The following is a 26,769-nucleotide window of genomic DNA, read 5'->3' on the forward strand; positions in this document are numbered from 1 at the left end:
ATTATTTTTGATGCTAAGTAAGTTCTTCATGCTTGTCAGGTGTAGTTTTATGACTTCACCTTCAGAAAGTTAAGCCCTTTTGTTTCTGCAGCCACCATCCATTTGAAAAGTTGAAGAAAAGCCTCAGCCAGTGTGTATTCAGAGCCCCTCCCTACCCCAGACCCTCTGCTTAAACACTGCAACAGCTTGAACTCTCCAGAGCTGTATCATCCTTTTTTCTACATACCACATCCCCAAATGATGGTACAAGCCCCAGAAGAAAATAGTAGCTGAAAGAAAAAGAGAGCTTTAAAAAAAACAGGATCTTAAGTTGTGACATTGTTCTGAGTAGGAGTTGTCATACTCATAGTCAACTTATCATCAGAAGCACATTCAGACTTCCATGAACAAACATGTCTCATGTTATTTCAGATTCAGCCTAGAATGAATGAAATCAGGTCTTTTTTGGAACATCACTCATTGGTGGTTTGTTTGGGTTATTTTCAAATATAATAATTTTCTAGATGAAAATTGTATAGGAAACCATTTTTTGAAACTGTCTTATTTCAAATGGATACAATTAGAAATCATTTTCATGCGGTGGAGAGAAGGACAACAGACATGAAGATGCATCAAATGGGTAATGCTCAGTAAAGTTTATTTGAATAAGAGGGCTGGTAAGGTGAGCAGGCAAAAAATTTACTGGTAAATACAAATCTGATTTGTCTGTTGCTTTGAAATACTCCATGCTAATTTGATTATAGTAGCTTCCTAAATTACTGTCTTCTCTCAGTAACTGCTCATTGTCCCACAGCTCTCATTTTGATAGATGACTTTTCCTTTAACTATAACGTAGTTGATCAATGCTTCATGTCCCCCAAACTGGTAAATCAAGTGTTCCCACCTAAAAAGACAACAAGATGTTAAGAATATCCAGACTTGCATAAAAGCAGGTCACATACCTAGTATACCTGGCAATTATAAAAGATTTGCTTGAACCATGGGAAAACACTGTTCCATGTCTACATGTTGATCTCTTGTTGCATGAATACAGTCAGTTAATGTACAAATCAGTAGAGAATTCCTTCCACAAAATAAACAGGTATTATCTTTAGATAATTTGTAATTAGACATGGATTATTTGTAATATTAGCCCCAAAAGTCTTAGGCTTTATTTTCCACTGGAGCGATTAAGGAGAATGAAAGTGGGTCTAAAAAGCTAGCAGTGTCCCTTTTTTCAGATGAAAATAACTTCTAAAGCACAAGGAATTCACTAACCTCTCCACTATCCAAACACGGTGAAAACCAAAGTCCCTTATGTTAAATCACATTTCAAACGACAATGGAAGAACAAACCTTGATGAATTTATGATAACAAGATCCCCCTGCTTGCCGATCTCTATGGAGCCATGCGTGTCCGATTTTCCTAGAGCATAAGCCGCATTAATGGTGGCAGCTGCTAGTGCTTCATTCATTGACATCTTCATGTTTACACAGGCCAGATGCATCACCATAGGCTAGTAGGCAAGTTAAGTGGAAAATGGGAGTTACCAGTAACACAAATAAAGCTGTTCATGCCTCAAATCCCTAAGCACTCCCCTCCCTCCTTGTGCAACAGAAGGAGTTGTCCTGCATAATGTATATCTTGCCAACTCCAAAATGAGAACTCTCAAATCAGGAACTTTGAGAGCCTTTTTTATAACCCTCTCAGTGCGTATGAAGACTAGAACCCCTTCTGGTTTCAAGAATTTCCGGCAAAAACTACCAACACACATCAATAAGCATGAGCAGTTGTCTAAGCGGGGCATACAGCTCTCTTCGCGGATATGAAGACTGTTTTAAGTGTGCAAGATCTATACACAAGTTGTACTAGTAACAGATTTCATAATTTTGTGGTGTCCTAAGTATTAGGAATAGCTTACCATTGAAAAACAGTACGCATTAGGATTAAAGTCACTGCCAAGAGCAACTATAACTCCTTCTTCTAACATTTTTCTAGCTTGAGGTTGCTTCAGTCTAGTGGGAAAAAGACACTTGTCAGTACAATGTGCTTAGTTATTATATGATGATTTACAAGAGCAAAAGTCATCACTTGGTTTGCTACATGCATGCATTCAGCTACACTAATCCTTTTGGAGACGAAAGCCCAAATTCTCCTCTTGGCTCCCTGCCTATCACCCTATGGACAGCATAAATGGGAAGTGTGATCCACTGCTTCTGCAGTAACAGCATGTGGCAGCAGCCAGTACCAACCATCAGGCTCCAGGCCACTGAAATTCTGGTATTTATCCAGACCTCAGCCACTTCAGGATTTACAAGGTGAAAATCTTCATTTCTCAAAAAAGTGATTTTCTAGTCCTTATAGCTTCAAAAACAGGCCCCCAAGTACGAGCAGTGGCACAAGCAATGCAACAGTCCCTTCCCGATTCTGTTGGAAATTCGAAATAGTAAGTTGAGGCTGTGAATTTAATTTGTATATATTAGAGGATTTTCTCACTTAGCAATGTTAATGCAAAAGATATCTTCAATAACTTCAATATCTGGAATAGCCATTTCAGAATTGTCCAGCCACTGGATTAATCTGGGTAAGTGTCTGCAAGGGTGGGCACTAGGAAATACACTAAGAAGTTTTAGCCATAGTTGCTGTAAAGCCAATAGCGCCAAACATCGTGTCCGAAAATAAACCAGTGTAACAATAAAACCGAAACATTAGAGCAACTGCTGCTCAACAAGTAGTATTAAAAGCACTGCAGTTAACAGAAAAGAACAATAAACAAGATCTCAATGAAGTGCTTACATTTGGTATAACACAGTCCTCTCCCTACAGAAGGCTCTTAGCAGATTTATGAGAAAATACCACCTGTTTATGCACAACATGATGCTCCAGGAGTTAACTGTGTTTAAAAAGATTTGTCTGAAGAGCCGTTCCCTGTCCTCACATGTCTTTCCAGCCTCTGCATCCCCTGCTGTGCTCTGCTGCCAGACTCTTTAGGAGTACTGCAGGCAACAGTTAGCAAAGGCCAAAATGAGAGTGTGCTTGTTATTAAGCAACTCTCCAGCTGCACTCTCTGGCCCAGCTCTGGTCATCAGGTGAAGTCCTGGCCACTACTGCTTTTCTTAAAACCAGGGGATAGTGTAGGGGCAGGACCTCCCGAGGTCTGAGCTCTCATAAGTGGTACTGAAGGAGCTGAGGGAGGCTGGCAAAGGATGTACCACATCGCCTCAGAGCAACTTCTTCTCCTACACTGCACAGCTTTCAGCCCTCTAATACTCTTTTAACCAGTATCTCATTCATGGCTTCTTCATTTTTAGAGTGTATTAGATGCGGAGGCCTGTGTTCAGTAAAGAGTGCACTGGACACTGCAACAAATGAGGCCTCATTTCCTGCGGCTCGTTATTATCCCCATCTTTGGCTTATCCTGAGGTTATAAACTTTCCACCGCATGGAGTCTCTGGAGTAACATGTGAGTTACAGCCGCAGCCTTTTCCACAGGTGGCTGTGTCTCTGTTATCTCCTTTACCTCCCTGCCTGAGATCAGTTTGCTGGACGACACGTCCTCCCTGACATCTGTATTCTGGCGGTGCATGTAGTTGCAATCAGCCCGTGGCTCAAAAGCACTGGTGCAGGACGTGAACAGCTAACCACAAATAGAAACACAAGCACAGACATAGAAGTGAGCTCAGGTGGCAATGGCACAAGCCTCAATGCCTCGGAACGCGGGCTGTTGAAAATAAACCAAAATCAGCTCAAGGATCTTCTCTTCACAGGAGGGAAGGTATTATTGGGTCATGATCCTCATCACCTAGTTGGCTTATTTTTGGCATTAGGGGTAAGCAGGTGATCCATCTGTGCTTATCTGTAATATCTGTATATGGAAAATAGTGTTCTTAAGGAGATTCTGCTCAGTGTTGCCTGGGTAAAATCAGATGAGATTTTTAAAATGCTACCCACAGTCTTTCAGCTCTTTTGATAACCAAAGGATTCATTTCCCAGCAAAACCTTCTGCAAGAGAGCAAATACATATATTGCAGACATAATTTGCCCGAAAAGAAGCCAACTCAGTTTTCAAAGTCTAAATGGATTAAAGAAAACCAGTCCAGTTTTCTTCTTAAACGAATGCCTGATTATTATCTTAGCCTGTCATAAGGGTTAAATTCCAGTGTTGACTGAACCACTCCAAATCTACTGTGAGACTTCCCAGAAGCAGGGTATCGCCTCATTTTTGAGGATCTCCACCAGAAACAAGACATAAGGAGGCTCATTCAGCTCTTTGTGATTGTCTTCACTGATCCAACCTGATCCTTAAGGCATAGATACAAACTTACACTTTTACATTATAAGATCCTAAAACCACAAACGTGGTTTTGCTGTTACAAAAGTTTTCCTCCAATCTAGTGGCCTTCCTTACCTTAGCATGTAGGCAGTTGTTGGTAAAAGGACAGCGGCGCACTTAGCTCTTGCCATTGCCGTGATACCTTCATCACTAACTTCTTCCAGGTGGCTGATAGCCCGAGCTTCTAGTTCAGCTCCAAGCTAAGCAAATTTTCAAGAAAATTATTCACCGTTCTCAATTAATTCAGTAAAGCAATGTTGTTTTCAAATGACTGGAGGAGACAATTCATTATTAATGTAAAATTTACTAAAATAAAAATCATAAAGAATGCTTGAAAGAACAAATGGAATACAGAGACAAAATCTTTGCTAATTTACTGCAGGAAAAATTGATCACAAAAAGTTATTACCCATCCAGCGAGAGGAAGCACACGTTCAGTGGTGTTTTTAACAGACTAACATGCAAACTATGGGACAGCTATGGATAAAACCATTATCAACTCCTTTCACAAAGTATCCAGCAGAAAATGGTTGACAAAACTGACACTGATTGCAGAACCAGTAGTGCAACTGCTGCCTTCAATGGTGAAGCACCAAAAAGGATTTTATGATCAATCAAGTTTTTGGTTTGTTGTTGTTTTTTTTTAAATACAGCAGAGAATAACTTGAGCAGACCCCACAGGAAGGAAGCAATGTTTAAATGATGGTGAAACATGGTCTCAGAGTGACTTTCTTTATCAAGATATTTGGGAGGCTATTCTTGACTAAACCATCCCTCTGAGAGTGCTCACTGCACATTTGACTTGTTGCTGCTAACAGGACATCTAAGGAAAAAAGATTTTTCAAGTTGCATAGAAACCCTGTTTCTGTCATTCTTGGGTTCACGGATATCCACCTTCCCAATTTGTATCCCATGTGGAAGATAAGCAAAGTCAATGTTTGGTTAGGCAGTGCTTGTTAGTCCCAGAGGTCAAGGCCTCCTCCCACGTCCTTAACTCCAAAGCTGCACAAGGGCTGCACTTTCTATCGTCTGATAGAAATAGATCTCTATGAATGGTCTATTTTATAATGTCTTAGGAAAGAAAACCTCAGTTTTGAAAATGCAATTTTTTCAAAGATTCAGGTCTCGCAAGAGCAAAGAATGGCTTAACCGAATGTTAAGAAAGACGTACCTCAGCGGATTTCATCGGATGGAGTTCATCACCATGGAAGTTAATCTGTAACCCTATATCTTTTCCAGCTTGAAGAATTCTCCTAGTAGACTCCAGATCAAAGACTCCCTTCTCACAGAACACATCTATATTGTTAACATGTATTTCACCACTTTGTTTGAGTTCTTTCAGTTTAGGGAGATGGTTATTGATAATGTCATCTGTGGCTTCAGCAGCAGTTTTCCCTCTAATGAAAAGAAAATGTTACAGAGCCATAAGAATAACATCCTTGAAGTCTGGCAAACATTCAAATCATACATGCAATTACTAGATTATTTAGAAAATGATGCAAATACAAATCATTCAAAAAACCTTCAGATTAAAAAATTTAAAACTACTGTAATTCATGTACTCTCAAACATGAGTTACTTTCCATTCTAAGAATATTAGATTATATTACTACATATTTTTTATAAGGTTGGCATCTTGGAGGCTAACCAAGACATGGGATATTTTAAAACTAATTCTTCTGCCTTCCTATTCATATATTCTGACCTCTTTATACTGTATCCTAAACCACAACTATTTAAAATACGTAAATTATTATTTAAGTATGTTAAATGGTATTCATGCAATAATTTTATGCAAGTATCAAAGCTCAAAGGGGATGTGCAGCACAAATCATTATTTTAAATCTACCTCTCCTCCTTTTATATAATTCAGAGTGATAGCTAGATAACTGTTTCTAAATCAGAGGGGCCTCCCGAGGTTCAATTTGCCAAAGTCAGAACCATTTATGAACCTCCTATTACACAAAGATAACCCAGGAGAGATCAGTAAATGCCTTTGAAAGAGTGAACAATCCCAAAATACGCAGTTGAGTTAGTATTTTGCAATTTCAAGATCTAAAGATAAGCAACATACTGCAGCTAAATGTCTGTGACATCTCAGTCCTGGTTTCAGGCACTGTAAGGCATGCACTGACCGGCATTATACAAGTGCCACATGTGGGCAAGTTGGGAGCTTTACAGTGGCAGTACATTCAAGAAGCCAAATTCTGCTCTGATTTACAAACAGGCTGTGCGGTTATAAAGCAGAGCAGAACCCGGCTTATGGCCGTTCTTTAGTTCACCTCTCACTGAAACAGTCGCTGGGGTTGCTCAGGCTTTTACCACACCAAGCTTTCTCTGTTTTCTTCTTTTACTCAGCAGCCTTTGGAGGAATATGGACTGAAAGATTAGGACCAGAGCCAAGACAAAACAGAGGGAAACGTAAGTCTTGATTTCACTTTTTAGGGGACATAATGCCCAAGAATGCAAAACTGCTGTTGTTTTAATGCAAGAGACTTCTGCTCAGGAAATCACTTTGAAAATTCTTCCTAAAGATGAAAAGGGCCCAGTGAACCCTTGCCAATCAAAAAAAAAAAAAAAAAAAATTAGAATCACACATCCCCAAAATCATTAATTTGATTCAAAATGATGACTAGAGGAATGATAGATCCATTATAGCTATTTCTTTGTCCCCCTGCTGTGAGCTTTTTAGGTTCAGTTCCTAAAGAACTGGAGATACTCCGAGTCTGGAAGTTCCAAGGCTGGAAACATTTTTTAAAAGCAATGGATGGGAACAAGGATCACTATAAACAGAGCAGCATTATTTTTCTCTAGGATGGCTCAGACTAAAGTAGCCTGCACCGTTTGGCGCATACTTCCATAAGTACTGCCTATTACCAATGCACTGTATCACAGTCCTACAGAATAACTGTGTTTGTAAGGACCTCTGGAGCTCATCTGATCCAACCCCTGGTGCAGAGCAGGGTCAATTTGAATCATATGTCAATAGTGCCTTCTAGAAGCAGAAAATCAGACTGAATTACTGTATACCTAGAATCATGAACAGATACACACAGCAAGTTCTCAACATCTGCCCAAAGCTAATTTCCAAGTGGGAAAAAAGAATAACCAGTGCTGGCAAGTCTGGAGGTAGGCTCCTCTTAAGACTCCACATATTGAAGCTTTACAAGACTTGGCACATATTGCAAGACTTGGCAACATGGAAGAGTTGACACTTTTAGCAATTAAATGAACTTTCTGGTGATGCTTCTGCTGTAAGAGACCAGACTTGCAACAGTAAATTAAAAGCCAAGTGTAAGAAGCAAGCAAGCGAATGGCTTAGCAAGAACTTAACAAAGCTCCTCGGCAGCAGCCCCGCGGGGGTCTAAGCAGCATTGTCTGTGAGCAAGCATGACATTGCTCTCTTGCTTCACATCATTAAATAGAATGATTTTAAATTGATTCAATGTTAGCAGACTGGCAGTAACAAATTTGCACAACTATGATCATTCCAAAACCATCAGAAGATTATTAGACTTTTAATGGCTATCTACTCAAGAGTTGCCATTAAGTACCTACAACAAAAAAGGGCATTACATTTTAAGACCTACATAAATCAAGAAGATTTAAGTAAAAATAGTTTAATTGATCTTGCTCTTTCGTTTGTGTGATCTATGAACATAACTGAACAACAGGGCAGCGTTATGGAATATAATGATGAAAGAAAACTGGCATGAGCTTAAGTGACTTGGAAGATGTCTGTTTAACAGCTTCTAGAATCCACAAGATCATCATCTCATTTGCATAAACAATACCAAAGAGCAATTCCCAGCCCCAAGCCTGCAGGCAACGTGTTCCCCTTGCGATCCTCCACTGTTACTGAAGCTGCAGGAAATTCAGAGTTTAAAATTGGAGCTCAACAAAGCGGGATGCTTCCCTCAGCACGTTACTGGCCCAGATGATCAGGAGCCAGCCAAAGGCTGAGGACCACGGCTCTGAACATCAGGCCTTGGATCAGGGAAGAACTGCAGAATTACTCCTGGGCAAAACAAAAACCTGAGGCAGAGACTAAGTTTGAAGGGTAGCACAAAATTCAAGCAAAATATTCTAGACATGAACATTTGAATGAAAAGAGAAGAGGATTTAAGAAGACCCAAACTGGAAAATACAGATAATTCAGTATTTCCTTCAGGATATTTCCTCCAGGATGTTTCCTCAAATCCCCAACTACCTTTTCTCCTTATTTAAAATACAATATCCCCACTACCTATATTTTGTTATGCTTGACGTGCATCAGTGGGGACAGAACTGTGCAGAGAGTGAGACAGTACACCTGTCTTTCTAAGATTAGATATGATTTGTATATTTGTAATATAAGATTTGATATATTTGAAAAAACACTGGAATTTATTTCATTAGTTTATAGAAATGTTTGAAATATTTTGGTGGGAAAGACTATTTATCGGGATTTGGACTGAAATCCTCCCAAGGCTTTTTAGGGGAAGAGGAAAGGAAGGGCTAAGAAATATATATAGTTTGGCATAAAACTTCAATTATATTTTACCATTAAGTCCTCCAAACTTTAGCAGAATTTCTTGAAAGAAATATTTGGTGTTTTCAGCAGATTTTAGTTACTTTATTCTTAACCATCTTCCAGTTACTGAAGATGATACAGGATTCATTTGGAATAATTACATTAACAAAAGATAATTTCCCACCCTTCTCCAAATACAGGATAATTAGATTGCAAATAAATGTATTCAGTTCATGTTTTCTTGAATGTTGGAAGAGGTAGATTTTTTTGGGAGTATGGTTGTTTTTTTTTTTAATGAACATCTCTTAAAGACTGCCACAGTATCCCCGTGATGCGAGGCCTGCCTCCATCTTACATGCCTTGTTTTGTGGCAGCCTACTGCTTAGTCTGTCAAAATACATGTTTCATATACACCCACCTAGCTAAAACTCCTCATTAATTCTTTCATACAATGAAATCTACTAATTTGAAGATGTTATTTTCATCATAGGGAAAAAAATGTCAAAGTGAGAAAGGCTGGCTTGTTACGGTATGTCTACTTGAGCCATCAAAATAGTTGTGATTAAGCACATTTACCTTAATCTTCTACTCATCTCATACCTATAAGATGTATGCAATTCTTCATTGCATGGGAGCATAATTAAGCTTTGTTTACTGAGGTATATAAGGATTAAATACAGTATTCTTTTCTGTTAGCTGGTCAAAACAAAAGCTCATGGCAGAGACTAAGCTTGAAGGGTAGCAGCAAACCCAAGCAGAAGACCTTTCTGTACAGGAAACCCTGTAATCTGCTTTATGTTCAGTGTGAGCATCAGCTGGAGGCAGGGATTCTGTGCTAAACTTTTGTTGGCCATTAGTAGCCATTAAATAATGCCTCCTCGTCTTCCTTCGAATTAAGATTTAGGAGAGCCTTCTGTAAATACTGTCTATTGTTTCAAATATGTTATATTTTAGGAGGGCTGGGCAGAAGAAACCTTTCTAAAAATAACAGCCAATTTTCAATACAAAGCAGTAATACTTAACAATAGCAAGAAAAATCAAGTCATATTACTTTGGCACAGAATGAGCTCCACAGTACGTTGAAGAAATGCTAATATCCATGGATTGCTTAGCGTGTTCAATCACCCTGAGCATTTTAAGCTCTGTTTCTAAGTTTAAGCCATATCCACTCTTGCACTCAACCAACGTAGATCCTGCTCTGCGCATGCGTTCGAGTCGGTGCTTGAAAGTATTGAACAGCTCTTCTTCTGTGGCCTTCCGAGTGTGTTCCACAGTAAAATGTATTCCTCCCCCAGCCTGGTGGATCTCCATATAGGATGCACCTGCCAGCTTGGGGAAAAAAAGAAAACAAAAACCAACCCCCCCATACAATTAGCTATTAAACGTGCATTTTCTGTCCAAGGGATTCTGCAAAGTGCCTTGAGGTCTCTTTGCAGTGAGAGAGAAAAGGACAGGGGGAAAAAATCCCCATTAATTCTTCCTCCCTCCCCCTCCTCTTCCCTCTCCCCTCCACTTAAGTGAAGAAATGATGTAAGAAGCGAAATAAAGAGAATTATTCTGAAGATTTGCTTCCCCCTGAGCCCAAGAGGAAAACCTATCTCTAGCTCAAAAATTCATTTATGGGGAAAAAAAGAAAAAAAAAAAAAATCAAGATTTAGATGGTAATAGAAGGCAGCACTCCTGCATTGCCTCAATTAATGCAAAAATACATCAAGGCTGGCTGCAAAGGCTGCAATTAGTTACACTCCTCTCTCAGCCTACCAGTATTCAAAAATCATCCCTCGTCCCTCAGTTAGATTATCTGACAGAAATTACACATTTTTCTACAGATGAAAAATGGGAGTCACTAGAAAGTAGAAATAGTTATGCATAAAAAAGAGGAAGAAAAATCCAGCTCTGTAAGTCATTACCTTCATTGCAAACTCATGTACCCTATCACCAGCCCACACTGGGTGCGTATGTGCATCTACCAGGCCTAAAGAAAACAAAGTAAACGCACACTTGAGTTATTTCACTGTGTAAGAGAAAAGGTTATGAACATGCAAGCAAATTAAACGGACAGCAGAAGCTCGCCTATAAAATCTCTATTGGTTAGAGAAAAAGAAAAATGCAACCAGCCAAAAATCTACTATTTTCTTCAAAGGCTATTAATTTTCTTTCAACTTTTTTTAGGTGTGACACCTTATGCAAAATGTCCCTAGGTAAATGCATCAGTTGCTGAGTTTTTCATGTTGTCTTGATGACATTTTCAAACTGTGGAAGAAATGATAAATGACAAACTTTGAAAGAGTTCATTAGACTTTAAGTCTGTGTTCTTTAAAAAAGGCAAACTGCTTAGGCTGGGCTTAGTACGCTAGCACTTTTACTCTAGGAATAGTCCACTTACTCCAGCAGCAGCTTTTTCTACAAGCTGTGAAACCAACGCTACTGAATGCACAAGGCCATCGCAAACTAAACAGAGGTCTAACACCTCGTGTGCTAACACCACTTGCAAAGTTTAACATGCAATAGACTTGCCCAGGTCTATTTTTTTATCAGGTAAAGTGGCAGAGTATGTGACTTAAAATCTTGTGCTGCCCTTTTGCCTCCAACCAGCTGTGGGCAGGACGGAGAGACCAAGCTCCGTGGCTGAAGAGCTGATGGGTGGAAATGGTACAGAAAACAGAGGTGAATCTGAAAAGTCACTCGGCAGGCCAGCGATGTTACCGTTGTGATCTATGATACAGAGGAACAGATGTAAGACGAACCAAGAGGATACAGAGCTCCACCGTGAAGCCCAAAAAACCATCCCGAGTGCTGCAATTTTCTCCTTGCAGCACTCCCGATGAGGAAGCTACGATACTCCGCCCCCCAACACAAGATATTATCAAACCAGTACTGAATACAGAGGAAAAAGGGTGGAGGGACATTTAACACACAGGTACTTTGTCTCTAAGCACTTGCCACCATTCGGCATTGTATCATTATGAAAAAATACACCTACCTGGTAACACACACTTCCCAGAGCAGTCAATTACTCTTTCAAATGTTGCTCCTGAAAACTGATTGCGAATAACATCTGCCTGGCCCACAGCTTTGATACAACCATCTCTGCAAACAACAGACAACGAACAAAGGAAGCGTGAGCCTGTTGAAAAGTCAAGTGCTCACTGACAGAGCTCCTGGAGCAACAACTCTCTGAAAGCAGGGGTAGGGACCTTCAGCAACACTGAAGATGCACACAGGAGGTGGTTTGCTAATCTTACAGATGCACAGAAAACGATGGGGTAATGCCATGCATTTCAAGTTGTTTGCCGTAACACTTGTCATGGCCTCTGCTTAGATCCCTCACAACGATACCATGGTACTCTTTTGTTCTAATTTCTGCTAGACAACATTATTTTTCTCTTGTGGATCAGCAAATACACAGCATTCCTCCAGCACATATCTGCAGGGCACTCTTCCCCTCATGGAAATCAAACTGTCATCGCCAGCCTCCACTGCTGGGACCTGAATCATACCCTTGTGCCCTTGGAAGCCGTAGGGATAAATCTCTTCGGGGCTGATCTTTGGTTCAACAGCAATTTTCTCCCGGTGGAGCTCGAGAATGGTATTGGGAACTCTACACTGCACTTGAGGGATCCCCTCCAGCCACGCGTGGAGCTCCACCTCACCTACATGAGAGGAGCCTCCCGGGGCGCACGCGGCACCTCTGTCCTTTAAGCCTTGTCTTTCTCCAGCTCTTTTCAAGCCACTGGAATAGTAACTGGGAGTCATCGTGGGTACCTCACTGAAGGTACCTCTACGCTGCAGGGCTGAATTTTTAAGCAGCAAAGAGCGGTTAGAGCATTTAGAAATGGGAGAGAAGACACGTAATTATGTACGTTAATTATTAACTATAATTTCATTAATTACACAAATTATTTATAGGATTGCTATTCATGTCAGTTCACCTAGAAACAAAGCAGAGGCAGAAGAGGGTAGCAGTTGTGATCAACACCACGCCAGAAGTTATCTTTACGAGGCCGGAGGTGTGAACACAGCATTAGAAAGGAAGTTATCAGGGCATCGGTTGAAACAATCAAAATTACGAAGGCACGTTTCACCGCAGGCAGGCGGCTGCAGCTGCGCCGGCAGCGGGCACAGGCAGCCCGGCAGCCGGCGGGCGGGCTGCCGGGGCGGGGGCTGCTGGCCGCGACCCCCCCCCCCCCGCAGCCAGCCCCGCCACCGCCGCCGCCCCCGCCCCGCGGCCGCCCGCACTCACAGCCCCACCACCAGGCTGGCGTCCCGCAGCACGGCCAGGCTGGCGGCACCCTCCCGCAGCAGGTACTCCTCGCCCCGGCGGCAGACCAGCACCAGCTGCTGGGCGTTCTCCAGGAGGAGCCGGTGCCGGCCCGCCATGGCAGCGGGCAGCGCGGCAAATGGCGGGCGGCGCGGGGGGGAGGCGGCCGCTCGGCTTAAAGTCCCCTGGGGCGGCGCGGGAGAGGGCGCCTCCTGCCCCGCCGGCCTGCCCCCGCCTTGGGCCGGGCTGGGGCCTGGGCCTGACCCTGACCCTGCCCGGCTTGGTCTTTGCTAACCAGCCTCCCAACAGAGGGTGAAGACACGGAGGTGGGAAGCAAAGCCGGGGAGAGGCCAGATGAATCCTCCGGGGCACGGGTGAGGCGGGTGGCGGTGACCGTCCTCACCCGTGCCACATTCGGCACTTGGCAGAAATTTGGGCTGAAAAAGCTACAGGGCTTTAAGAGTGAACTGGGCAGCAGCCTGCTGCGCTAGGCGAAGGATGCTGTTCTTGATGCGGTCCGGGGCGACGTGACAACATCTGTACATCATGCTGGTTTATGATAAGCTCCGAAGCACCAGCTTTGCCAGTTGGGGATTCCCAGAGCCTTCTGTCCGTACTGCACCACCTGGAGATTTCCCTTTGCCAAGAAAACAGGAGCTTCTGGATTGGGAGCATTTGTCTGCCCACGTCCCCCCTCCCCGGCGTCCATCACCTCCCTGGCATCCATCACCTCGCCAGCATCCATCACCTCGCCAGCATCCCAGCACCAGCCCCTGAGGCACCATAACACCTCTCACCACACCGGCAATTAAGGCAGACATTAATTTATCCAGGCAGATGATACTGATTTATCCAATTCCACGATCAAAAGGTTTGTGTGATTCTGCTGCCCCCTACAGAATTAGAGATGAGAGCATCGGGGAGCAAATATTTACTCTCAACATGGATTTTTGGTTTTCTTCTCTCTTCAAACATTCATAGCATGTATAGGGCTCCAGTAATTCCCGGCTGGAAAATGGAGTGTCTTTCTAAATCAGTGGTCCCTCAAACACCTTTCTGGCTGTGGTAATCTTCTTTAGACACCTTCTTTTCTTTTAGAAAGAGGATAGATTTAAAATGCTTGTAACACACCTATGTGCATATACATATTCCTGTACAGCAGGAACAGATGGGTATGTTAGCTCTTTGAATGAGCCTTTCTGCTCAAGTCTTGTTTGCAAATGAAGCAAGGTATGCAGCTAAAACGCAGTATTTTGCATTTAATAACAAACCTGAAAGGTGAGTAAAACTATGATAGCGTCGGGTGTTATCTTGCTCCACTGGCTCAATACTGCACCACGACATAATCTTAATCTTCCTCCTACACATTCTCTCTCGCTAGGCGTGCAGAAGATTGACAGGAGAGGTGGTAGATGGTGCTTTACTGCTTCCAGGAGTTCTTGCTGCTGACGTTGGCTTTCCCCGGCAGTATCGCAGTATGTTTCAAAGCAGAAATTAAAGAGGAACCTTGCAACAGCATCATAGCAAGGGCAGAAGGACACTCCATTGCGGGGGGATGCTTAAGCAGCAGTGGTGGGGTGAGAGCTGGTGTGTCCGGAGTGAAACGCAGCACGCTGTGGTGGAGCCTGGCACTCGCCGGATCAGTCCTGCCGATGAAAGCAGCGGGGAGGAGATGATTCAGCTGGAGCAGAAGGGAGAACCCCCCACCCGCATGCGGCTCACTTCTCTGTGTGCGGTGGGATGGCAGGCAAATAAAGAGGTCTAGAATGAACGGCTTCACTGTAGCACTGTCTTACGGCAGTGTAAGTACTGCAAAACCATCTTCCTCGTATTCACAAGTATTTTAGAGTATATGTTCAACGAGCTGTTCTTTCTGCCCTTGAGAGGACCACCAGTGAACGTTAAATTCCCACCTGTATTTGCACATCCCCATGTTTAATTGCATGCCTGGCCATCGGTGCTTCTGTGAGCAAGGGCTGGAAGTCAAATAGAAACTGGCCTGAATGCTTCTTACATTTATGTTTCTCACATCCACACATTTTTTGCCTTTTGTCTCTTTCAGCAATTCCAGGGAGAATTTCAAAGAGCAAAGGTGACATCTGCAGCTCTGTTTCTGGTGAGCCGATGTCAGGCTCCAGCCACTCATAACATTAGTTTTGCTAAAAGGGGGAAAAAAGGAAAGATCAATTCTGTGTAAAGCTTTACACCTGTGAGAACTGTGTTCTTACACTCTTAAGGATAAAATCCAGTTCTGTGCACTAGGTTTTTCCAAGAACCAAGGGCAGATCCTGATTTAAATCCTTAGAATAGGTGAAGATTTTATGCTTAGTAAGATAGGAGTGTATTTCATTCTCAGACTTATATTCTGCTTGCAGAAAACTTACAGCTGTGCTTGTGTATTTGTATATGCCCTGGTTCTTTTCTGGTGAAGATTTTTCTCTGTAATAGATCAGCCTATGAAGAAAAAGGTCAATTCACTGCAAAGTCAGTGGCTTCTGACCTGCTGTGCCTGATGTATTTTTAAGAATACTGCCCAGAAAGGTAAATGCAGGAGCAGTTTCTAAGTTGCATCCTCAGGAGATTCTTGAGTTTAATACAAAAAGTACAGATTCTAAATGTTGGGCTGTATTTTAAAAATGTTGGCAGAATTCATTGGATGTAAACAGAGGACGGTAGGGTCCTAGAGGAACCCTGCCTAAATTCCTTAAACTTACAGACTTTAAATCACAACCTTAATGTCCCAGTGAAAGTGCTTTTTGAAAAGTATTTTAAAATGTGGTATCTTCAATAATGTCTGATAATAATTTATTTTTCTGCAGAATTTTATAGGTGTTGATAAAAGCAATCAAAAGAAGATAACTTCTTTCACGGTAAAAGATGGGAAGCCAGTTCTTTATAGAGCTGGTGGGTCTTTGCCTGCTGAAAAGGTGTGTGTTCCTAAAACAGCTTGAGGATAATATCCTGTGCTCATTTTACTGATTTATCATTGGGTATTTTAAGTTCCTTGAGTTTGCCAGTTTGGGTTGGAAAATAACTCATTTCACCAAAAAATTAAACAAAAAGTAAGGTAGCAGAAAGAATAGAGAGGGAAAAAAAATAGTAAAAGTAGAGATAAGTAAAAAAGTCAATTGAATATCAGGTTATTGATTTAAGAGATTTCATCTCTTCTTGCTGGTGTATGATAGCTTATTCCTCAAGGAACACCTTTTCAAATACACTGTCAGAGTGACTTCAGAATGTTTATTCTTGTAAACAACATGTAATTAAATACAGAAGGCCCAAGGTTGGATATGAGTCTTAGTGCAAATATTGGCTAAATTTTCATTAAATTTGTATGTTAGGTTTTTTCATCTGCTAAATAGTCCTTTACAATAATACACATAGCATGATGAAATGTCCTGAAAGGAGACATTGTGCATGTCTTAAGAAAAGTTAATTGCTAGTAGAATTTACTGAATGCTATTTCCCTGTTTACAAAAGCAGCAGAGGTTACTAGACCCTCAAGATCAAACACAGAAATTGCATCACGTGGATGAAACTGACTTTGAAACGTGGAATTGACCCAGACTGAATTGCAAATTTGTTATGTACTCTTGGCTCCCCTCATATCAGATTGAGTTTTACATCAGATTTACAAATATTTTTTGCATAGCTTTGCAAAAGTAAAAATGAAGTAATTTTGCATTTTCTTTTTCCTATTCAGAAAAAATTTGCATCTCTCAAACCATGGAAACACTGCATTTGCTCAGACGAACTTTCTGAATCCTCCCTCTGTTCCCAGGTTCTGTCTTAGTAACTTCTTTGGCAAATTCCATAACCCTCCCGTGACGGGGGCACCTTTTAGGGGAACACCGCAGTCTGCCCCGGGGGACCTCGTTCAGCAGGAATGGTTCTCTCTGAGCATAGTGTAACCTTTCCAACCCATGCGCCTAGGTTTCCTTTTGACAAAAACTGCGGCTAAGGGAAAAAGGAGGGCTTCTGTGCACCTGGGTCCTGTCGGGAGGGAGGATGTGGACACATCCAGACACAGGAACCGGTACCATTCCAGCATCTGGCCTTATGGCCAAAGCTCGTCATTCTTTGCAGTCAGTGATCTGCGCAAGACAGAATTAGAGTTCGCAGCATTTTGTCTCTTCGCAACGATAAAAATTTAGGGTCTTCTCAGCCTGGTTGTGTACTCTTTTTTGGCTGCTCCGAGGAATGGGAAGATTTCCAAGTCAAAAATAAACAGCAACCAACCTGTACTCAAATGAGTAACACAAAAAATAAGCTCAAAACTACATGTGTTGTATGTCTCGAGTCTTGCTCTAGGTCTTCCTAGGCTCTTTTTGACTATGTAACTTCGTACCATATTTAGTAAGTAGTTTTGCAGGGTATAATCTTTTGCTGATGGAGTGTCCTGCTACTTTGGCTCTGATTTCTTTTATCCTATAAACAATTTGAACAACTTAAACACATGAAAGCATTTTAATTTTTAGTTACTTTATATACCTTATATATCAAAAGTAAAATCACGAGCCCTTTTATTTGTATCTTTAATACATACATAATGTAAGTGAATGGTTGCAATTTTTCTGCCTTTTGGACTTGCTCCAGAAGAGAGGAAAAATCTGTTGGTATTCACGGGGCTTAGTCCTTACCAACTGAGGACCAGCTCCAATTACATTGATATATTCCGAGGACCTTACCTTCATCTGCATTGCAATTCTTTTCACACCATTTAGGACTAGAATCTGAATTAAGCACATGTGTAAGTCTTTCCCTAACTTTACCTGCATGGGTTCTCTCATTGAAATGAATGGAACACTTCATGGTAGCAAAGGTAAACGCATGCATCCATCTTTGCAGTGTGTGGGCGTAAGAACTAAGATTAGTTATGATGTTATACGCCAAGGTATTATTTAGTCACTGTGTTTGATGGCTGGTGCTACGCAAAAATAAAAGCGTCTTTCTGAGTTTGAAGCCTAATGAATGTACCTATCAATGCGTAAGAAAAAAATCTCAAAAGAATTTGAAGGTATGTGAAAGGAGCACACTTCCATTGAGAATGAAAACTCAAGACTCTATAAGCAAGTGATCTCAGTCATTGAAGGAGGGAGACAGATTACAGGAGAAGAACGTATTTGTTTTCTTAGTTCCAACTGGGCTCTTGCTTTTGCAAAATATAAGTCCACTTGTCTTGTCTTTCCTTTCGTATTATTCACCTTAGCCTAGATTTTCGTAGAATTTTGACTTTTTTCATCTAGATAAAGGTTTTAAGGCCAAGGTCTTTGCTTAGAACACTGTCCCTCCACAGAAAGCTACTGATTTTACTGGGCCTTTTAGAAACACTGCAGTCTGCACAGATTTATTTCTTTCCACAGTTTGTCCTCCAGGGGATGGTGAAAAAAAATTTGGAACCATATCCACCTTTAAATGGACTGCTAGACTTTGTGATAAAATATCATTTTTCTTCCTATCTATCTGTACACTACAGCTACTACAGTCTGCTACTACAGAAACGTAGAATTTTAGTATGAAAACGAATGAATGAAAGCCATAGGGTTCTACCACATTTGGCAGCCAGGTAGCAGAACCGAGATCTGCATGCAGTGATTTCTGTGGGGTCATTTACTGGTAAATAACCAGCACTAGGCTGAGTTGTTGTGGAATTGCACTCCTGACTGACTTGTCTCTGAGACTTTCACTTTAAATAGCTCAAAACATTGGTGGTTTTCTACAGGTGACAAACAGCAGTGTTTAAGCTGAAAGATAAGCTCGTTTGTGAATATGCTGAGGTACGAGATTGAGTTTATAGATGCCCTTTGTGTCGATACGTTATTTCAGAAGCCTTGGCATCAAACTGCTACTGGTGGTGATGCAGAGATACAGGGCTGGTGCGGAACTGGCGCTGAGCTCTCCGTGGTGCCTCCAGGACGCCGGTGGCAGGACCCCAGTCAGCCTCCGCTTTCAGTGGTTTACTCAAAGCTCACACCCAGCACTTTGTGGAGGTGTTTAAACCCAAGATGGGAAGCCGGCCATAATGCTGGTTTTATTCCCTAATTAGCTTGCCATCACATAGCTCCTCTCCTTATGCAAACCAAGTAAGCTAATGACGCAGCCTGTGGCACATTGAAGACTTCGGAAAACCTCTTTTTTCCGTATCATCTCAGGCTTCAGTTTAACGTGCCTGTACGAGTCCTGCCAGGGAAGGGGCTGGAGTCTGCCAAGAGCAGAAAAGGGTCCCTTCCTCTCCCTTTGCCACCCTATGACCATGCCTACGGCAGGCCAGGACCACAGCAGAGGACCAAAAGAATTTCTACCTTTTGTGAAGCTCCACAATTGAGATCACAGCAGGATAAAGGAGGAATTCTATCTTCCCCATGTGTGAAACAGGGATACCACTACCATATTTGAGAGCAGCAGCACTATGGTACGTGATCACCGACGAGAGAAGGGTCAAGGTAACACAATGGCCGTAGTTTACGTTGATGAAGCGTACCTCTAGCTGTCCGAGTTCTGGTTTGCAGAACGCCTCTCCAAGCCACATCTTACAGGTAGCGATTCTTCGCTGCATCAGGGCCTCTAACAGGGAGTCTCAGACTGGCAGCACTGGCAAAGCAACGGCCTTTCATTACAAAATGCTGATAGGTAAGGGATGTTCAGTTAACCTCAATGTTTTAAGAGCAAACATTTGAAAACATGGTATTTGTGTTCCTGCCAAAACTTTTAACATTCCAGATGCCCGGTAACAAAGAGAGACTTTATGATAGAGACTGGGAAAGTACACTCCCATTTTGCAGTGTGTTGTCTTAACTCTATTAATGCCATTGAAGTCTGTGGACCTTTGTAGCTGCCAAGAGGCTTTTGTTTGTGTGGATATTAGCTACAAAGTCAATACAAATTTGTCCTTCCTTAATAACGATTGTACAGCCACACTCCAAGCTTCGTGACTCAAAGCAGCAGAATATTTCTTAGAGACTCTGGGGTATAATGGATCACCACATCTCACCTGCGGTGAAGTCTTCACAACTATTTCCAAATAGTTTATAAACAGGTTTAAAGACTAAGTGTATTTAAATAGTGACTATATAGATTGCCCTGTTTTCCTGTGTTTCAGATGGGAAGATAACTGGTATTTCGTTCACAGCCTTCAGCTGTTAAAGCAGAGAAGACAGCTAAGAATGAGGTTCCTGCAAATACCAAAGATGACTTACAGTTTTTCCACTTAGAGGTGAAACTTAGTTTCTACCGAAATAAGGCTACAAAGTATTACAGCTGCGCCCTCTTAATTAACCAATTCAGAGCTGAAGGAATCATTACCAAATCATCAGCAGTCTGCAGCAGGCACATCAGGGTATTTTTTTTAAAGTTTTTCTGTTGCTCATTCCACAGCCCGTATTATCATCATTATGGAGAGAAAAGGCAGTTCCTGCAGCTCCTCCAATCTACTCAGCGATGCAGCTTAGAATGACACAAAGAAGTCACACACACATGATGAAACGTTCTTCACCTTCTGTTATACGCTAGTTTGCATTCAGTATAACTACCTGACGGCAGAGTACTGACACTGATGCTAAACTGAGCTGATACATGAATGAACCATCTATTTTCTTTTGGAGTACACAACTTTGAAGATTCAATTTATTTCAGGAATCACTTAAATTCAGGTATTTCCCTTGACAGTAATGGCATTTGTTGACACTGGTAATACTTAAAATTTGGGGGTTGTTTGTTTGTTTTTAAATATTCACTTTTCATTCTAATATTTTCAGTTTTGAATTGAAGTAATTGCCTATTCCTCCAGCATTAGTTTTCTGGACGCCAATACAAGACTAGAGACCTTTCCAAGAGTTAACTTCCTCCATATTAAAATACAATGGAAAAAAGTAAACACATTATTACAAAGTTATGGAAAAACAAAAAAAAGAAAAAAGTTTATTTCCAGATATACAAAACACCTATTCTCTCATTTCTCCATCTTCTTCCTCTTCTTCCACACCTCTGATGTACAAAACATTATTGCACCTGTAAATAGAAACAAAGAGTTCCCTTAACTGTAAGTAAGTGATTTAATTTTCCACCCCTTATATAGACTACTTCAAGCATTTTTCTGCATGAATGTAGCCTGGCAACAGCCAAATTCCGTACAATAAATTGCCGCTGTTTACCTTGTACAGCTTTCCACAAAGTTCAGAAACAACTGCAAAAACACCAAGTTTACAAAAGCAGTAACTGGTTGACAATGCTGTACAAGAAATTTTTACTCTTGGGTTAACAGTCATGGTCAAGTTTAATTTCCAAGCATGCAAAATGCTTTCAGTAGCAAAACACTAACACACTCTACTAATGCCAAGAGATTAATAGATACATAATAATCTGGAAAACTAAGGTATTTAGTTACCGGAAAAAGAGATCATTAATACTTCCTTACAAATACTTCAAAAATAATTTTTGCTCCCCTCAGAAGGGATCTCATAGCCTTCACATAAGAGTTACATTAACACTCAGCATCTTAGTTGGACAAGAAACACAGCCTCTAGCAATACAAGTTTCAATGCAAGTGATAGGAAGATTTAAAGAAACCCTGCCTCTACCACAAATACCCCAATTACCTTATCAAAACTTCACCCAGGTGTCCAGACAACGCACCGTCTATATACTCCTCTGTGTTTGCAAGCTTGAGAAGAAAACCAGCAACACTCAGAACGACTAGAACAGAAGCAGGTCCCCAAAGCACGTCGCGGTTTTGCCCCGCAGCCCATCCGCCCGGCTACAGCGACCGGGGGAGGCCGAGCGACCCCGCTCCCACCCGACACAGCACTCACCGGCGAGGCACCGCCGATCCTCTAGAAGCGCCCCTCTTTTCCGCCCCCCTCACCCCGCCAGGGCCGAGGCCCAGCGCCACCCCCGCCCCAGGCACCTCACCGGGAACCCCGGCGCGGCTCCTGCCCCTCCGCCGCCGACCCCGGCCCTCACCTGCATGTTCATGTAGCCGTCGACGGAGACGAGGTAGCCCTTGTACTCCATCCCCCACTTCAGCTTCACCATCACCGGCTTCCCCGTCAGCCCGTTCAGGAACGGCTTGGGGTTGAGGGGCAGGCTCTGCCGGGGAGAGCTGCCGGTCAGCGCCGCCGGCCCGGCCGGGCCGACCCGCCCCGCCTCCCGCCCCTCCCGCTCCGCCCCGCTGCCTCGGGACCGTTAACGACCGCGGCTCCCGCTGCCCGCGTGCCCTCCCACGCTCCCTCCTCCCTTCCCGCGCGCGGCGCGGGCACCGCCCTCACCATGGCGACGCGGCGCGCGGCAGCGGCCCGAGAAACACAGGCCCACGCGGGAAGCCCTCGTGCGCGCCGCGGGCTGCGAGAGAATGGGAGGCAGCGGCGCTCCGGCTTCGGCTTCCACTTCCGGGGGCGCCGCTCTCACCTCTGACCCCTCACCCCCGCCGCGCCGCACTTTCAATAGGCTGGGGCGCCCCGACGCGCGAAGCGAAAAGCGGAGCAGCCCATTGGCTCGGCAGCGCCGCCGGCCTCTCTCATTGGCCGGGCTGACCAACCTCCCCTCTGTCCCAGCCAATCGTTGGCGCCGCGAGGTGCTCCGTGCTGCCGGGGCCGACATCCCGGGCCGGGCGGCGGGGGAGCCGCGGGCGGCAGCAGCAGCGGCAGCAGCAGCAGCGGCGGCCGCTTTCCTGCGTACCTCACGCCCGTAAGGCCTTTCCCTCCCTCCCGGCTTGTGACCTCCCCGCCACCCCACAGCTCCGCAGGCCGCAGGGGGCCGGTTTCGCCCCCCTCAGGCCGGCAGCAACCTTGCTTTGCCTTGAAAGTCGGGCGGCCAGAGCAGCAGCTGCCCTCCCGGCCGGGGCTGGACGCACCGCTTCTGGGCAGTCGGGTGCGGGGGTGTGTGTCCTTCCCAGCGGGGTATTGCTTACTTTTCACCTCGAGATTTACCAGCTTTCAGGGCCGTGTTCAGCTCGGCAGCGGTTAGCCTGTCTGTTTCCTTTTCTCTCTGTACAGGTAGATCTCCACGAGGTGGCAGCGCTTAACTTGTACGATGGCTGTGGCGCATAACGGGAGGCTTCTGACAAACTCTCCTGATGTTACCGGCGAGCCTTGCAGGTGGTGAAAGCGTAGCGAGATCGATTCGTGTTTAAGAATGAATTTGCAGACCAGTGCATTTTTATTACTCCACACGCATGGATAGAAAACCTCAGAGTTTGTAAGACGCATAAGCGATGTCCTTACCGATGTGTGAGTGCTCTGCTCGGACTCATTTGACTCCCATGCGAAGAAGTTGCCAGAGCTTTTCTTGGCTGTAGAGAGCATGAGCCTGTTCACACTCATGAAACGTCAGGCCTGCTCTAGCTGTAATTTGTGACTCTTAACCTTTGACAGGCAAATATGTTAAACCAACGTTTGTACTGTTTACTAGTTTGTCACATCTACACTAATGTCTTCTACTATTCCACGTCTAAATTCATCAAATGCCACAATGTGTATTTATGTTCCTGCATACATCATATTCCCTTCATCTTTAATGTATTGGATGCTGAATGTGAAAAACATACATTCAGGAACTAACCTTTCTGTAACAGAACTATTACGTTTTTTTGTGCATTTTACCTTCCAAAGGTCAGTCTAGTGCCCTAGTGTTGAAAGCAAAACCATCATCACCTGCTTAAATCTGCATGTGTAGTGCTCTTGACTTGTCATGGTTTAAACCCAGCCAGCAGCCAAGCACCACACAGCCACTCGCTCCCTCCCCGGTGGGATGGGGGAGAGAATCGGAAGAGTAAAAGTGAGAAAACTCGTGGGTTGAGATAAAGACAGTTTAATAGGTAATGCAAAAGCCACACACGCAAGCAAAGCAAAACAAGGAATTCATTCACCACTTCCCACCGGCGGGCAGGTGTTCAGCCATCTCCAGGAAAGCAGGGCTCCATCACATGTAATGGTTACTTGGGAAGACAAATGCCATCACTCCAAATGTCCCCCCCTTCCTTCTTCTTCCCCCAGCTTTATATGCTGAGCATGACGTCATATGGTATGGAATATCCCTTTGGTCGGTTGGGGTCAGCTGTCCCAGCTGTGTCCCCTCCCAACTTCTTGTGCACCCCCAGCCCACTCACTGGTGGGGTGGTGTGAGAAGCAGAAAAGGCCTTGACTCTGTGTAAGCACTGCTCAGCAATAACGAAAACATCCCTGTATTAGCAACACTGTTTTCAGCACAAATCCAAATCATCGCCCCATACCAGCTACTGTGAAGAAAATTAACTCTATCATCCCAGCCAAAACCAGCACAACTTGACAACCTGTCTTCTCCAGATCCAGACTGTCCTCACGCACAGTGGTTGCGATACCTTTATGGATGGGTAGGAGTGAATAAAGAGCTGGAATTTTAATTCTTTTTAACTAGCATGTATCAAAAGCGCACACAGATACTTGTTTCCATGATCATTAGAAATGAGTGTGATTTTCTTTTAAGGATGTATTGGATGGGCAACAGAGACAACATCAGAGTTATGCTAATAATCTTTCTGGTAGCAGGACTCACTATGGGCCAGCTGAAAGAGTAAGTTATAAGATTTCTGTAAGGAAGTCTGTGTTGAGACTATATAGGAAAAGCACAAACACAACGGGAAATGGTATATATAGCAAAATTTTTCATGCCACTTGGAGTAAAGAAAAGCTGATTTCAAGTGATAACATGTATAATGTGGCAGAACGCAATGAGCTTAGAGTGAGTGTCTTGGATAAAAACATACTGTGGGAGTAATTTTTGCACTTTTCTGACAATTTCCAAGGATAAATATGTGTATCTGTCAATGGCAATATAACAGGTTTGGTATGTTATCTGTAAACAGCACTTCTTATTTTTACATATTGAACCAATTTTGATCACAATGTCTCCTACTCATGTTGAGAAAACTTTTTTGTGTACCAAGAAATACAGGAGCAATTACATTCAGCTTTCAATGCACTCTGTTCCTCTGACAGATGAGTAAATATTCCAGGCCTGTTGTTATAAAGTTATCAAAAATCAGAAGAATTTCCCAGGGTCACGGATATCAGCGTAGAAGTCAGAGAGCAGGAGTGCTTGACTTCTAGTTTCATAATCGGTGCATGAATTCACGCGTCAGTAATCTCATCAGCTGTGGACTGGGTCTGCAGCAATTTTGTGTGGCGGTAGGGTAGGAAGGAGCACTGAAAGCAGAGAATGCGTGACTACATCTGATGTAGTTAACTGGATAACTTGGTTAATCAGGAAATGAAATAGCTTTTGCTTTTTTTTCCCCCTGTGAGGAATTTGCTGTTTACGTTGTTGATTGAATCATTCTGACTCAGAGACAGTTTGCTTACGCGGGTCTTCTCCTGACCTTCAGCACAGGGGTGAAGTTCACCTTTTGTCCTCTTTGTATTTCCCCATGTAATAGGGGAAGTAATCGTTTGCATTCTTTTCTGCCTTTGGGCCAGGGTATTTAGGCTGCTGCTCAACAGGAAATGAACAGGAAAGAATTTCTGTCATAGATTAATCCCAACCTTAGATCTTGGGTGGATGGATAGGATTTTCTCTTACAGCTCAGGGGTGGGAATTTAGCACGACTGCCTACACTCTGTTCCTAAGGAAACACATTAAGCAGCTGGACATCCAACAGCAGCAGCATTTCTGGTGGAGGGACTCATTAGATGGCGTTATCTGTGTAAGTGCAAATGCTCACTGACATCATTAACACGCCATGTCACCATAATGCCAGGCAGAGGGCTAGCCTCTGTACCCTCACATGGCTGAGAGAAAGCTGAGCTGCCCAGACATATTTCCTGATGGAGCCAAGTTTGCTGAGACAGGAACTCCCTGCAATAACCCCCTTCTGCCTGCCATAAACACATTTCTTAAGGAAACTTTCAGAGCTGCCCCATGTTCTAGCTTCTGGGCTGCACATTTAGTGACCATCCTGCGCCTTTTCCTAGCAATGTGCCAGTGTAAATGGGGTTTTGCTCTGCTGCACTCTTCTCCCACATCAAACGAGTTACTTCTGATACCATGCAGTTCATCTCCACCGGAGTAGTAGCAGCGTCAACTTTGCCATCAGACTGAAGACACCACGAGATGGGCACCGGTTGCAATCAGAGAACTGAAAGCAGCCGTGAAAGCACAGCCCTGAATTAAGAGTGGGGAGAGCCAAGTTAACAAAAAGGAAGCTCCACCAGGAGACAGTAACTTCCAAGGACAGGTTTGCATCAAAGTAAATCCAGTGTAGCAGCACGGAGTTAGCCCTGCTACGCAACAGATAAACCTCAGCTTCTGGTTCTGTTGGGTTCATAATCGACAAAGCCATGTAAGAACCTGCTGCTCACCCCATATGAACCTGTCGCAGGTGAAGATGTACCACCCTCCTTCCTCCCCCTTGCCAGACTCCCAGACCACAGTGCCTGGTTCTTGAAAATATTAGGTGATATGATGCCTCAGTCTAAGCTAGCCAGTTGTTAAGTAGCCTTGTGCAGACCAGGAGTTAATTTCTGACAAGCTCTCTGTTCTGACTACTTGGGGATGCAGTGGTTCTGACTCTCACAGACCTAGAAGGATTTTGAGGCTGTGTGCACCCTTGGAGAGTTTTGCTGCTGTAGCAATACTGCTAAAATGTGAAGAGTATCTAGGACTCAGGCCAAACCTTGCCATGATATGAATTTATTTTTCCTTCAGCAATAGGC

General features: G+C 43.4%; 2 protein-coding genes across 2 annotated transcripts; both read right to left on the reverse strand.

Moving 5' to 3' along the window:
• Positions 1 to 622: 622 nt before the first annotated feature.
• AMDHD1 (amidohydrolase domain containing 1) lies at positions 623 to 13,206 on the reverse strand. Its single transcript, XM_050914955.1, has 9 exons — positions 13,070 to 13,206; positions 11,810 to 11,916; positions 10,737 to 10,801; positions 9,878 to 10,155; positions 5,485 to 5,710; positions 4,389 to 4,513; positions 1,902 to 1,995; positions 1,336 to 1,496; positions 623 to 883 (listed from the first exon to the last, which is right to left on the reverse strand). Exons 1-9 carry the CDS (start codon positions 13,204 to 13,206, stop codon positions 769 to 771), a joined length of 1,308 nt encoding a protein of 435 aa, XP_050770912.1. The 3' UTR covers positions 623 to 768.
• Positions 13,207 to 20,975: 7,769 nt separating this feature from the next.
• SNRPF (small nuclear ribonucleoprotein polypeptide F) lies at positions 20,976 to 22,418 on the reverse strand. Its single transcript, XM_050914957.1, has 4 exons — positions 22,351 to 22,418; positions 22,046 to 22,171; positions 21,682 to 21,746; positions 20,976 to 21,094 (listed from the first exon to the last, which is right to left on the reverse strand). The coding sequence occupies exons 1-4, from the start codon at positions 22,351 to 22,353 to the stop codon at positions 21,028 to 21,030; spliced, it is 261 nt and encodes an 86-aa protein (XP_050770914.1). The 5' UTR covers positions 22,354 to 22,418; the 3' UTR covers positions 20,976 to 21,027.
• Between the last annotated feature and the right edge of the window lie 4,351 nt (positions 22,419 to 26,769).

Source organism: Gymnogyps californianus, chromosome 1 (assembly GCF_018139145.2).
Source record: "Gymnogyps californianus isolate 813 chromosome 1, ASM1813914v2, whole genome shotgun sequence".
Taxonomy (NCBI): domain Eukaryota; kingdom Metazoa; phylum Chordata; class Aves; order Accipitriformes; family Cathartidae; genus Gymnogyps; species Gymnogyps californianus.

Coding starts and splice junctions, on each gene's coding strand:
- AMDHD1 (XM_050914955.1), bottom strand. CDS start 13,206: ATGGCGGGCCGGCACCGGCTCCTCCTGGAGAACGCCCAGCAGCTGGTG. Junction 10,802..11,809: donor TGGGAAGTGTGTGTTACCAG/GTAGGTGTATTT, acceptor TGTTTTCTTTAG/GCCTGGTAGATGCACATACG. Junction 1,996..4,388: donor ACAACTGCCTACATGCTAAG/GTAAGGAAGGCC, acceptor TTTTCCCACTAG/ACTGAAGCAACCTCAAGCTA.
- SNRPF (XM_050914957.1), bottom strand. Junction 21,747..22,045: donor ACGGCTACATGAACATGCAG/GTGAGGGCCGGG, acceptor TTTCTTCTCAAG/CTTGCAAACACAGAGGAGTA. Junction 21,095..21,681: donor CTGGGTGAAGTTTTGATAAG/GTAATTGGGGTA, acceptor TTCTATTTACAG/GTGCAATAATGTTTTGTACA.